The sequence below is a fragment of the Sander vitreus genome, chromosome 12, assembly GCF_031162955.1.
Source record: "Sander vitreus isolate 19-12246 chromosome 12, sanVit1, whole genome shotgun sequence".
Taxonomy (NCBI): Eukaryota; Metazoa; Chordata; class Actinopteri; order Perciformes; family Percidae; genus Sander; species Sander vitreus.
This window is the reverse complement of record NC_135866.1, coordinates 26,878,756-26,892,769: the sequence shown is the minus strand read 5'-3', so window position 1 is coordinate 26,892,769 and position 14,014 is coordinate 26,878,756. Positions and strand designations below refer to the sequence as shown.

Sequence of the window (14,014 nt, the reverse complement as noted above, 5' to 3'; positions counted from 1 at the left end):
AATCGTTTCATCTGATCTGAGGCCATATGTTTTGGACACTCGGGTGAAGAGAGGGGCAGAGCTGTCAACCGATCACCATCTGGTGGTGAGTTGGGTCAGGGGGTGGGGGAAGACTCTGGACAGACCTGGTAAGCCCAAACGGGTAGTGCGGGTAAATTGGGAACGTCTGGAGGAGGCCCCTGTCCGACAGACTTTCAACTCACACCTCCGGCGGAGCTTTTTCGTGCATCCCTGTGGAGGCTGGGGGCATTGAACCCTGAGTGGACAATGTTCAAAGTTTCCATTGCTGAAGCTGCGGTGAGGAGCTGTGGTCTTAGGGTCTTAGGTGCCTCAAGGGGCGGTAACCCACGAACACCGTGGTGGACACCGGTGGTCAGGGAAGCCGTCCGATTGAAGAAGGAGTCTTTCCGGGATATGTTATCCCAGACGACTCCGGAGGCAGTTGCAAGGTACCGAAGGGCTCGAAGGGCTGCAGCCTCTGCCGTGAAAGAGGCAAAGCAGCGTGTGTGGGAGAAGTTCGGAGAAGACATGGAGAAGGACTTTCGGTCGGCACCAAGGTACTTCTGGAAAACCGTTCGCCACCTCAGGAGGGGGGGAAGCGGGGAACCATCCAAGCTGTGTACAGTAAGGATGGGACGCTGTTGACCTCAACTGAGGAGGTAATAGGGCGGTGGAAGGAGCACTTTGAGGAACTCCTAAATCCGACTAATACGCCCTCTATGGTAGAGGCAGAGCTGGAGGATGAGGGGGGGATTGGCATCAATTTCCCTGGTGGAGGTTGCTGAGGTAGTTAAACAACTCCACAGTGGCAAAGCCCCAGGAATTGATGAGATCCGTCCAGAAATGCTTAAAGCTCTGGGTGTGGAGGGGTTGTCTTGGTTGACACGCCTCTTCAACATTGCGTGGAAGTCTGGGACGGTGCCTAAGGAGTGGCAGACCGGGGTGGTGGTTCCCCTTTTTAAAAAAGGGGGGGACCAGAGGGTGTGTGCCAATTACAGGGGTATCACACTTCTCAGCCTCCCGGTAAAGTCTACTCCAAGGTGCTGGAAAGGAGGGTTCGGTCGATAGTCGAATCTCAGGTTGAAGAGGAACAATGCGGATTCCGTCCCTGGTCGTGGGAACAACGGACCAGATCTTTACTCTGCAAGGATCCTGGAGGGAGCCTGGGAGTATGCCCAACCAGTCTACATGTGTTTTGTGGATCTGGAGAAGGCGTATGACCGGGTGCCCCGGGAGATACTGTGGGAGGTGCTGCGGGAGTACAGGGGTGAGGGGGTCCCTTCTCAGGGCCATCCAATCTCTGTACGACCAAAGCGAGAGCTGTGTCCGGGTTCTCGGCAGTAAGTCGGACTCGCTTTCAGGTGAGAGTTGGCCTCCGCCAGGGCTGCGCTTTGTCACCAATCCTGTTTGTAGTATTTATGGACAGGATATCGAGGCGTAGTCGGGGTGGAGAGGGGTTGCAGTTCGGTGGGCTGGGGATCTCATCGCTGCTTTTTTGCAGATGATGTGGTCCTGATGGCATCATCGGCCTGTGACCTTCAGCACTCACTGGATCGGTTCGCAGCCGAGTGTGAAGCGGCTGGGATGAGGATCAGCACCTCTAAATCGGAGGCCATGGTTCTCAGCAGGAAACCGATGGAGTGCCTTCTCCAGGTAGGGAATGAGTCCTTACCCCAAGTGAAGGAGTTCAAGTACCTTGGGGTCTTGTTCGCGAGTGAGGGGACAATGGAGCGGGAGATTGGTCGGAGAATCGGCACAGCAGGTGCGGTATTACATTCAATTTATCGCACCGTTAGACGAAAAGAGAGCTGAGCCAGAAGGCAAAGCTCTCAATCTACCGGTCAGTTTTTGTTCCTACCCTCACCTATGGTCATGAAGGCTGGGTCATGACCGAAAGAACAAGATCCAGGGTACAAGCGGCCGAAATGGGTTTCCTCAGGAGGGTAGCTGGCGTCTCCCTTAGAGATAGGGTGAGAAGCTCAGTTATCCGTGAGGAGCTCGGAGTAGAGCCGCTGCTCCTTTGCGTCGAAAGGAGCCAGTTGAGGTGGTTCGGGCATCTGGTAAGGATGCCCCCTGGGCGCCTCCCTAGGGAGGTGTTCCAGGCACGTCCAGCTGGGAGGAGGCCTCGGGGGAGACCCAGGACTAGGTGGAGGGATTATATCTCTAACCTGGCCTGGGAACGCCTCGGGATCCCCCAGTCGGAGCTGGTTAATGTGGCCCGGGAAAGGGAAGTTTGGGGTCCCCTGCTGGAGCTGCTACCCCCGCGACCCGACCCCGGATAAGCGGATGAAGATGGATGGATGGATGGACAAGATAAATCCTGCAGCTACTTGCAACCAAAGAATTTCTAATAAGGGAAGAAGTTCCACTCTCTCGTTACTTCCGGCTTCTGAACTGGTTGCAGTTCCACCAGAGTTCCATATAGGGGGCGCTCACAGGCCAGTGCAGAATGAATGGGACTCTATGGAGCTATACCCCTCAAAATCCACTTTTCTCAGGATATCATTTTTTGTGTAGTAATTTGAATGTTGCATTTGAAAGGGGAGGCTAGCGAGATACTGCTTTACGGCAAGCTCTGAGTCGTCCTTTGTTCTCTCGAGGCATCGACAACACAGCTGACAGGTTAGCCTCTCCCTGTTAATACACGTGCTAGAAAGAGGTTTGCTACGACAATCAGGCGAAAGAGACAAATTTAGCCGTCTAGCTCCGTAGAGTCCCATTCATTTAGCACTGGACCGCGATCACCCCCACCCCAACTCTGGTGGAACTGCAACCAAATTCGGTACAATGGGGCTGAATAGGGAGTGGAACGGCTTTCCGTAGACGGGCTTTGTTGCAACACACCGGTCTGCAGCATTCTGATAGCTGTCAGTTTAAACCAATGAGAAGAGACAAGACGGTGTATCATCTTCATAGCCATTGACTCTTTGTACTTCTGTCTAACTTTTGACTTTCTGGCTTTTTTGTGGCTGGATATATTATTTGTTGTTTCTAATATAGAATTTGGATAACATTAATGATAGTGAGATACTTGCTACAGTTGCATTTTGAGTCATAAATCGGCGAAACATTTTATTTCTCTGATTTACTGCTTTGTTTTAATGCTGCCTGGCGCTCTCTCTCTTCAGTAACTCTCTACCTCGCTCGTCCACATACTGTTACTGTGCAAGCGGCCGCTCGTGAGCCTCTCTCTAAAACACTGCCATTTTGACCAGTTGACAGTTCGTGAAATAAAAATAAAACAGACTGCAGTGCACAATGACACCAACAGATGAATGGTGAAGGAAAATTGATTCAACGTAGTGAGTGATAGTGCACTGTAAAAAAAAAAAAAAATCTAATTATTATTTTTCTTATTATTATTATTTGGGGGGGCTTAGGAACATTTTGGTTGTAGCTTCAGCCCCCCCTAAAATAGGCCTAACGACGTCCCTGGTACACACAGCGGTGAACGGTTGCCTTGCTGACACCAAATGTCTCTGCCACAACCCTCTGTTCTGTACAGGTGGCCAACTTGTACATTGTGGCTTATAACTTGTAAGCCAAAGAACTTAGCTTCTGAACTCGTTGATTTAGCAAGCCGGTTTGCAACCTACAACCATGCGTAACGTCAACTTGTGACGAAACTACGCTTTGCGTAGTGTAGTTTATTCGCTCTAAACCAGTTGATCAAACGCTTCTAACTGCAATTTCTTATTTTTTCTTTTTTGCGACATTTTGCTTAAAATTCGTTGACAATTAGATGGAAACATGTTTGTTAAAACAGAGCAGGTAATACTGGTAGCAAGAGCAACAAGTTAGTGGCCGAGGCTGCAGAAAGATTTCTGCCAAGGGCTAACTTATCCAATGTGCGCTGAAACTTACTATAGTAGAAAACCATGTCATATATATTTTTTTATGCTTTTTTTAGCCTTTTAAATAGGGCTGGGTTAAAACAATTGATTCTCCAATTAAAATTGTTGATATTGTTTAATACAATCCCAAAATCGATCTTTTAATATATGTCTTTTCACCATGGATGTAAGGGGGCATCACGTGAGGCACACAGGGCTATCAAGTGGGGGAGCTGAGTTTGTGTCCCAGAATAATTTAAAGTTCTCATATTATGCTCAATTTCAGGTTCATAATTGTATTTAGAGGTTATGTCAGAATAGGTTTACATGGTTTAATTTTCAAAAAACATCATATTTTTGTTGTACTGCACGTTGCTGCAGCTCCTCTTTTCACCCTGTGTGTTGAGCTCTCTGTTTTAGCTACAGAGTGAGACATCTCACTTCTGTTCGGGCTTTTCCACTTTGTAAACCTATAACATGCACAAAAAAGATATATAACACAATAAAGGAAAGGGAAAAAGCCAAAAAGCATAATATGAGCACTTTAAGCAAAAAAAGACACAAGATTTCCCCCCAGGAAACGGGTGTTCGTTTCCCGGAAGTACTACTAAGGGAACCGGTGTTTTAATCCCAAACCACAATCAAGGAAGCATTCCTGCAATTAGCTCTGTGGGTTAAAAGGTGATCAGGCGTGTTGTACCTATGAACACACCCAGCTGTCTGTACCGATCTGAAGCATTGCACAATGCATTGTGAAAACTGAACTCAGTAGGGTGTGAAAAGAGCATGCAGCAAGCGTACAGGGGAATTTCAGCATAAGTTTAGTCACGTCTGAATGTGTAGCTCAGCAGTTGCATCAGACTTACTCGTCCTGTCATTTTAATGTTCTTTCATTTTTAATGATAATGAGACATATTTACAGTAATAGCATTTCATGTTCAGTTTTTTATATACAGAACAAACTTATAGATTGTGCATAAGGGCATGGAGAGAAAAGATGAACAGAGACAGCAACCGTGTAGTGCATCGCTGCTGCTGACTTGGTCTCAGTTCAGGTGGTCTTGACTACAACACTGGAATAATGAGTTTGAGACATGATACCTACAGTAAGCACTAAACACTGTTAAAAAAGAATACTTTTAAACCGTTACTATGACAAACTAAATACATTAACCCAAGATCCGTTCAGAGTTCAGAGTTCATTGTCCCTCAAGGAGAAATTTGATCTTCAGTTGGCGGTACAAAAGACAACAAAACAATACATAAAAAAAAAAAACAGTAGACAAGCCATAAAACATTGTGGCAGCACACAACCAACAGATTAATTAATAGCAATTTCATCACTTAAAAGTAGACAGTGTAAAAGTAAACAAGGAGTGATCCACTTACTTTAGCTTTTATCTGTTACCTACAGTATTACATGATACATATATAGTATATAAATCATAGGTGTGTATATAATGTATATGTATAGAGAGAGAGAGGTAGAGAGGAGGGCGAGGAAACATTTCTGCTGCATTTGCAGTTTAACAGGTAGAGACATCAGAACATGGCACACAGACAAGTGTACAAATGTATTGATTTATTATCTGTTTGTAGTGTGTACACGTCAACACATGCATGTGGGTTGCACTTTTGTTCGGTGAAAAACCTTCAGATTGTCAGTGAATGTAAAACAGCTGTGCATGTTAACAATGGTGTTCTGACCTGGCTTCATCACATCACTTTACCCTATTCACAGAGCATGTAAACTAATAATGTGGCAGGTAAACGCTTATAAATCGTGATGTGCAGTTTGTTTTCATGTGATAACAGTAATATCAATAACTGAATTACCTTCCTTCTCAATGAAATGAGAGTATGACTGAACGGGACAATTGTTTGAAAACTGGACATACCTGTTATTCACAAACACCTTTATTAAACAAACTGTACAGTCATCTATGCAGCAGAAATGTCACACTGCCTTGTGCAAATGTGTGTTCATGAGCCTTAGTTAAGACCTGTTTAGTTCTTTAGTTAAGAATTTCCTATTAAGTTTCTAGTTCTGTGTACACTGTCCTATCCCTCTTGACTTTGGCTCTTTGTTGCCACTTTTCAGCCAACTGAACTGCTTGAGAAATGTAGCATTCAAATGTACTCTGCACTCAGACTACAACTTATCTTATATCTATAAGACTTTCATTCTTTAAAATATTCTCTTGTCTTGTCTCAACTTATGGTAATTGCAGATTGATTTAAGGAGTCTACTATGTAAAACCATGATACAGTAATGTGGCATAGTGGAATCTATTCAAACCTGCTGCCTGATTTGAAGAAAAAAAACCAGTTTGCAGTAATTCTCAAGATTTTGAGTAAATGGGCCAAACATGCAAAAAAAAACAACATTTATTTTATAAATGTTTATGGCTCTAGGTCTGTCCACAGGAATTGGATATGCTACTCAGCACTTTTACTCTGAGATGCCAGATGTCTGGTCCAACAGAGACAGGAAATGTTTGGTACAACACTACCAGATACGCTGAAGGGTTTGAACAGTTTTTAAGTGCAGAATACATGTTCATCAGCAGCAAATTACAGCAACAAAAAAATACATAATTCAGTCTATTCACATATACTGCAAGACATCTTCATTAACACTTCATATACACTATGTACAATATGTACTTCAATCACTCTGTTTGACAAAGTGCTCAGTAGTTCAATTTCAGTTTGTACCTGAAATCCACATCATAAGTAGGCTGGAGGACTCCAAGACCAGCGCGGGATTGGTCAAGAGGCGGGGCTTTGATAGCAGGGTCCAATAGTTCCATTTCAAAGTAGGACAGCACTAGAGTCAGAAACTGCTTGATCTCGTAAATAGCAAAAAATCTGCCGGGGCATTTGGTGACGCCAGAGCCGAAGGGCATGTTAAAGTAACGCAGCCGCCGGCCGCTGCGGTAGAAGGTGGTTTTCTCCTGACCCTTCTCATCCAGGAAACGGTCAAACTTGTACTCCTGCGGGATGAAGAGGAAGAGAGGGAGAGAGGAAGATGAGTTTTCAGTAGGGCAACACAAAGTGAAGGGGTTTTCTGGAGTTTTCTCACTAAGTAGCAGGGTTCCTGCCACCGCTAAACAGTTTTTAAGAAAATTAAAAGTGCAAAAAAAACACACAAAAGAGTCATTTCTTGCAACTCTGAGTAGAAATAAATAAATGTTTTGAATTGAATTGACATAGGGCTCTTACATAAGGATCCTCAAAGATTTCTGGATCGTAGTGCAGCATGGGTGGATACAGGGCAATGACATCATCCTTTCTAATACGGTAAGCTTCATTGTTGTCCATGTGAAGCAGGAAGTCCTCCTTGGCAACACGTACGTTCATGGAAGCACTGGAAAGACGCATGGCTTCTTTTATGATGCTGTCTATAAACAGAAAGACAGAAAGAAAGATGTTAGGTTCATAACTCACCTTCACTTATTTTTTATCTCAAGGTTTTATATCTTATTTTTTTGTTGCTGTAATAAATAATAATTCTCCATCGTTGTCTTTGTGAGCTAGCTAGATGTTAACCCAATGTGACATATTTTTTTTATTCTTAGGTTTTCTTGTTATTTAGTTTTTATACTTGTTAGTGTTTGTTATGTTTCTTTTCTTTTCCTGTATGTGTCATGAAATGTTTTCATATTGTCAGGTTTAATGTTGTTTTAAGGAAGACTAGCTGGTCGTCTAGGCGTCAGCTAATGGGGATCCTAATAATGAACCAAGAAACTAATAACATTTCTTTACTGCATTTAATATAACATGCTCAAATTCTGTACATAAACCACATTTGTTTATTGTATACCATATATAGGCAATGCCAGACATAAATTTAGCTGAGTTGCTTAGTTGACGTACAAGTTACTTCTATTTTCTAGTAATGTATTGGTAGTCTTACCCAGAACAGGCATGTTGTCCAGCTGTTCCCTGGTCAGGTTCAGTGTGGGGTCGCTAGGGTCCACCGTCAGACCTGAATCCTCCAGAATTTTTTGCAATTCCTGTCGGGCTCCTTTCATAGCATCGGGACTCCTGAGTACAGATACAGGAGCAGTTAGTCACGTTTCTGTCACTGCTTACATTGGATTACTTTGTTTTCAACCTATGCAGGAACAAATACTTTCATTTCATTTAAACAGCCCCATGTGTCTAGTTTCCTACAGTGGAATGAAATCGTAGCTGTGATGTGTGGTGCACATATGTAGTCTAAAAAACACTGGTTCATTGTAGTGCTACCTTTAGCACACTCCTTTCAGGAAGCTACCTTTAGCACACTCCTTTCAGGAAGCTACCTATAGCACACTCCTTTCAGGAAGTTCACAATAATAGTATGCTCAGACTGGCCAGGAATATTTCAAATGACTCCTCACATATTTTGCACAGAGAATATCAGTTTCTGCCTTCAAACAGACGCTTTATAGTTCATTCTTTCAATCGCAACAGACTTAAAAACTCTTGCATACATCAATCTATCCTATTGTTAAACCAGCTACATTAACAGTGCAATATTTATTCAGGGTTACAAGTCTCCAAGACCTTTTCTGTGGATATGTTTATATCATTTTCTGTTGTTATACATGTATGCTTTGTTTCCTTACTTGTGTGTTTATGTCATAATGTTTCATGTATGTTCTTTGGTGAGCTACTCAGGGATGCAAAAAGAATTTCAGCTCTGGCTGATAATAAAAGTTGTATCGTTTATCGTGTATCGTGTATCGTGTAGTGCTGATATTTACAATAGATCAACAGTGCAGGAACACACCCTTGGATACTGTATGTTGCACTGGTCTACTGGTGTTAGACCAGCCCTTTAGAAAGGCAGTTACGTTAGTCACCCTAGCCCCAGGCTATTTGCAAGCAAAGTAATGTGGTTTTGTGATATTAAATCACACCTGACAGATAACTGACAGCTTAATTTTTATGATAAAGAGCCATTAGAGACTAGAAATATTTTTGTGTCACTCATCACTGTATTTTTCTTAAGTTCTTTTACAACTTAAAAATCGTTTTTTGCAGTGAAGTAGCTTGATGCTATCCATCTTCCTTTAGTTTGAAAAACCTTGATTTACTCTGCAGTCGAATAGCAAATTAGTCCGGCTAAGCATGGTCAAGAGAGCTTTGTGTAGATGATAAACTTGAACTGGCAACTGCTTATTTATTAAAACACAAATTTCATTCATCATCCTAGATTGTTTAAATGATTATTTGCGTAGAAATTAAGACAGAATTCTGAACCACTATTACATGTGTTACATGAGTTGAGCAATCCGTTTGTGGCTGCCTTCTGTTTTATTTCCAGAGAGCCCAACACAGTAAAGAAAAAGAGAACTATCAGCATACCTGATCATATAAAAGAGACTCCAGAAAGTAGCAGGCAGGGTGTTAGCCTGTGAAGCCCAGAGCAGAGCGACGTGGGTCCTGGCCTTGCTCACGTCATTGAAGGTAGATAAGGAATCATTCAGGATCATCCTCATAGAGATCAGATCAGACATGTTCTCTCTCTTGGACAACTTTTCAGCGTGCATGGTCTTTGCTAGGTTCTAGACATTTGAAAAGAATAAAAAGACAATCAAATACTTGAGTTTCTATTGCATTGTGGCATCAGATCAAGGCAGTTTGTAATTGTATTATCGTAGGAAAAGCCTACTAACCTCTCTGGCACTGTGGGCACTCTTGAAGACATGGATGGGCAGGCCAGCCACCAACGCAGGGAAGATCTTGTCAAACTCTTTGAAGTTCTCCAAAGCGTTGAGCACCAAGGCTTTCTGAGCCGCCTGCTGGGCCTGACACTTGTCTTCACCGAGCTCTTTACCAAACAGAGTCAGGTAGCCGGACTCAAACATCACCTGGAGATCAGCAGGACAAAAGGAAACCTGTTAGAACTGTTAGAACTGTGGGATGGTTGTATTCAAGTCAAAATGTAGGGCATGGGGGCTATGGACATGCAAAGAGTATACAGTGTCCAAACTTGAATAATTACTTATTAATAAGTCTCTCTTGGGTACTTTTGTTGTTATTTTTGCAGTTGTAGCCATGACAATTTAGTCTGGCTATCACCAGACCAAGCTCAATCTTTTAAGATTGAAGATATCAAATCGCTGGCAGATCGGGCTGGGTTTACTCAGTCTAATGACAATTGACTTCGTTGGACAAAATGTAGAAGTCAATTTTGTGAGTCAGTCTAATCCAGACTGTATCCACTATAAAACGTAGAGCCCTAGGCCCGATAGCAGACTACCTCTTGCAGTTTCTTTGATAAATAAATCTTGTATGCTTCCAGTCCAAAGTCTGGACCAAACGACTGACCTTGTAGCAGAAAGCAAAGATGCCATCCACCTCCCAGTGGTCCTTGCTGGGGCTGAGTTTGCCCGACCTCAGCATGATGTCCTGGAGGTGGCCCATCATGGTCTCTATCAGGGAGGGCAGAGCCTCACCCTGCAGCGTCTTCAGAAAGGTTTGGTGAAGGTTCTCTGTGGTGTGGCCATGGCGAGGGTCAAAGCTGTCGTGGCCGAACGCCTGGTGAGAGTAGGAAGAAGAAGTTTAGGAACCACTGAAGGACTCACTGGTAGCATGAAAATGTCCTCCATGGAAGACGAAAAATATCCTTACCAAATGTGCTATGAATAATAAAAGATCAAATCAAATATATTTACCTTGACAGATGTTGCAAAGTGGAACTTCCTCCAATCCAGGTGTCTCCCCTGTCGGATGACTGAATGGTAAGAGAAGGGGTCACACAGGAAGTGGATGTACTGGCCTGCGATCTTGCAGGTGAAAATATGGCCGTACTTCTTCTGGCGGCTGCGGAGGAACTGAAGAGGGTTGGCTCCGAACTGCAGAGCACAACCCAGGTAGGGGATGAAGCCATTCTCAATTGCAGGCTCACCAGGTTGCCTATTGACAAGAAAGAGATAGCAGACAATATTCAGTAAAAGCCAAAATAAATATACAGTGATGAAAGGTCAACATGTTTTCTTATGTTTTTTAGGCCAGCTTAGACATGAAAGGGGAGAGAGGGGGAATGGCATGCAGCAAAGGGATGCAGGTCAGTATTGAACCCGCAGCCACTGTGGCGAGAGCTTAGCCTCTGTACATGGGGCACGCACTCTACCAGTTGAGCTATCCATATTTCGAGGGTCTGTTGTTTGTCTAGACAGATAAGGGATACTGTACGAGGACTGAATTACTTAATTGTAAAAATCCCAGATTAAAGAGTTATGCAACGCTTTGCTTCTTACTATAACTGACGCATATTCAGCAATAGTGATTCAACCTAAAGCCAGGGTCATCATGGAATTTTTTTCTTTTTGTCCAATAGAAACCATATTATAACCATGAATATTTCATGTAATCTGAAGACCTTAAACAACCAAAAATGGTATGCCATGGTTTGCACTAAACAGTAGACGAAAATATCATTAATTCATTGATTAATTACTAAATTAAGTAAGATTGGGAAACCAAGTGGTTTAGTGGGCCTTTTTTACATTCCTGCAACAAAAGTCCAAACCTTTTGCAAACCAGGGGCGTTGTGTTTCATGGTCAGAGCCTTAACCCCTCAGCTACCGGTGGTCAAGGGTTTTAGGGTGTTGACCATGTAATTGCATGCAAACCTCCCATGTTTTCTTCACCACCCTACTATTGACTGTCAAATAAAAGCATAAAATGCCTACCAAAATACTATAATGATAAATAAGTCCTATACTGTGCCCTTTTTCCATTGACAATGGCAGTTGAAGCCCATATTCATTAATTAAAACGCATCCAGACCAAGTTTCCTTAAAGTTCAACCATGACCCTCCCAACAACCACAACATTTTCAAAACATTACAAACCAGTTACCAATGTTGTTATACCAGCCAGCCTGGATGTCACTATGACACTCTTGTAAACAAAACTCTTTGTAACATGTATTTTTAAATTAGAAATTTTTCTCTGATTTAGTCAATCTGACTACAGTTTGACCACAGCAGCTGAGCACTGACACGCTTGTGAATCAACAGCATTCCAAAAAAGCCCTGCATCTGTATAAAAGCTTTTGTTTGATTAGCGCACACTGCATGCATACGTATGTCATTCACAGTGCCTACATAACAATGGTTACATAAGTGTCCACATGCATCATGTAGTGTAGTGGAAAAAAAAACATGTTGGTTTAAATAAAGGAGATTCCTATTAATGTTAAATGTTTCAGACACACTGTGTATGTAAATTACAAGAACTTAAACTACAAAGAATGACTAATTGCATCCTACGTGTCCTATGTGTAGTCTTACCTGCGTCGTATCCCCACAGCGAGCCATAGAAGACAGCAGAATCCCACCACTACTGCCCAGATCAGAGCGATGCTAATGGTCATGATGTTGTTGATGATGAAGATGAGAGGAAGATCAACCACCTCAGGAGGCTCACTGAACGCTACTGAAGGTCCACACAGATCACACTGACAGGAACTGTGATTAACTAACTGTTGCCTGCTTCATTTAAGTCAAGAGCCTTAGAAAAACAAAGGATTATTAAATATGTAATAAAGATGCTATCCTAGGTTCCTGGAGTTTTCCAACCCAGAGACTATGAATGCACTGCTTGTCACTGCAAATTGTGCAAGCAGCCTGTGTGAGGAATGCCGGTTCAATCTCAAGTGATGACAGGCAGTGTGTGTCAGGTTTTTATACCTGCCCCTGTACAAAGGGCGGATTCAGACGATCGGTATGCTATCATCACTGGAGTCAGAACGAAAAGATTCAGTTTATCTTCAATAGTTATGCAACAAAATGAGCAATGATTTTCTGTGCGATAACCCTGCACGTATACTCAAAGGAGGGATGTTTCTTTTCTGCATTTATCAGCCATCATATCTTAACTACATGTCCCAATGGTGATTGATGTTCAAAACCTGCAGCTAGGATTGTGAAATCTGATAAATCTGAAAAAAAAAATCTATTATTCAGATAATTTAACATCAACAAATCCATGTTTTTTTTCACTTTGCATGAACAGAATAGTCTCTTTTACTGTAAAAGCCTATTAGAAAGACTTATCTCAATTACAAATGTTATATATAATTTTTTTGTAGTATAAAAAAAAGGTTTTCCTATCGGGAATGTCCTTTGAAATAGTATCAAGTAAAATTGATCTAGCAGGTTATCTTACTTGTATTTCTCTAGGAAATCGGATTCCATGCATCCTGCGTGTGTGTGTGTGTGTGTGTGTGTGATGGCCTTGACCGGAGTCCATGGACAGAGTTACCTGAAGGCTGTGATAGTGCATCTGGGTTGGTAAATATATTCAAGGTCTGTGCCTGCTGGGCTCCTGTGTGTGTGTGTGTGTGTGTGTGTGTGTGTGTGTGTGTGTGTGTGTGTGTGTGTGTGTGTGTGTGTGTGTGTGTGTGTGTGTGTGTGTGCGTGTGTGTGTGTGTGTGTGTGTGTCTGTGTGTGTGTGTGTGTCTGTGTGTGTGTGTGTGTACACGTTCCGTATGTAATAATTTCGACCTGTTAAGACTTGCCATTATGCCAGTGGACATGAGAAAGACAACATAAAAAAATAACAAATGCATTAAAGAGAACCGCTTAAAGTGACAATAGGTCATCCATCAACATGGAGACACTAACAATTCTCTAAGAGTAAAGCATGTGAAGATATGGAAAACCTGCATGATAACAAGGATGGAGGTGCAGGTATAAGTGAAACTCTAGTTCAATTTTAAGCCCAAAGCATTTCTCAAGTTTAAGCCAGTTATTTGTGAAGGTAAATATAGTGCAAAATGTGACAGCTTGTAAACGTGATGTGAGCACTTGTAGAATATGATGTGAGAATATGATCTGAACTTGTATGTTAACATTTTCACTTGTAAAAAATATGTCACAGTGTTGTGTTGACATTCTAAACTCCGGTGGATTTCTGAGGACTGTGGTTAACTGCTCCTAAACTAAAACAACTTTTGAACGTACACATGTTCCACCAAAACAAGTTCCTTCCCGAAGCTATTTTCCAGTGGCACCGGGGCTCCGTGCAGCGCTTAGTGCCGCCCATGACAATTGTGATTGGTTTAAAGAAATGCCAATAAACCAGAGCATGTTTTTTTTCCCATCCCGGAATGCTGTGTGGACTAGCCAGTAATGGTCATGTGATGCACTTTCTCTGATGCTGACTTGGGAAGAGGT

General features: G+C 42.6%; 1 protein-coding gene across 1 annotated transcript; it reads right to left on the bottom strand.

Annotated features, from left to right (window-relative positions):
- Positions 1-4,707: 4,707 nt before the first annotated feature.
- Positions 4,708-12,515, bottom strand: cyp7a1 (cytochrome P450, family 7, subfamily A, polypeptide 1). The gene is made up of 8 exons (XM_078264954.1): positions 12,128-12,515; positions 10,505-10,745; positions 10,158-10,367; positions 9,503-9,697; positions 9,192-9,391; positions 7,753-7,883; positions 7,059-7,237; positions 4,708-6,829 (listed from the first exon to the last, which is right to left on the bottom strand). Exons 1-8 carry the CDS (start codon positions 12,208-12,210, stop codon positions 6,527-6,529), a joined length of 1,542 nt encoding a protein of 513 aa, XP_078121080.1. The 5' UTR covers positions 12,211-12,515; the 3' UTR covers positions 4,708-6,526.
- Between the last annotated feature and the right edge of the window lie 1,499 nt (positions 12,516-14,014).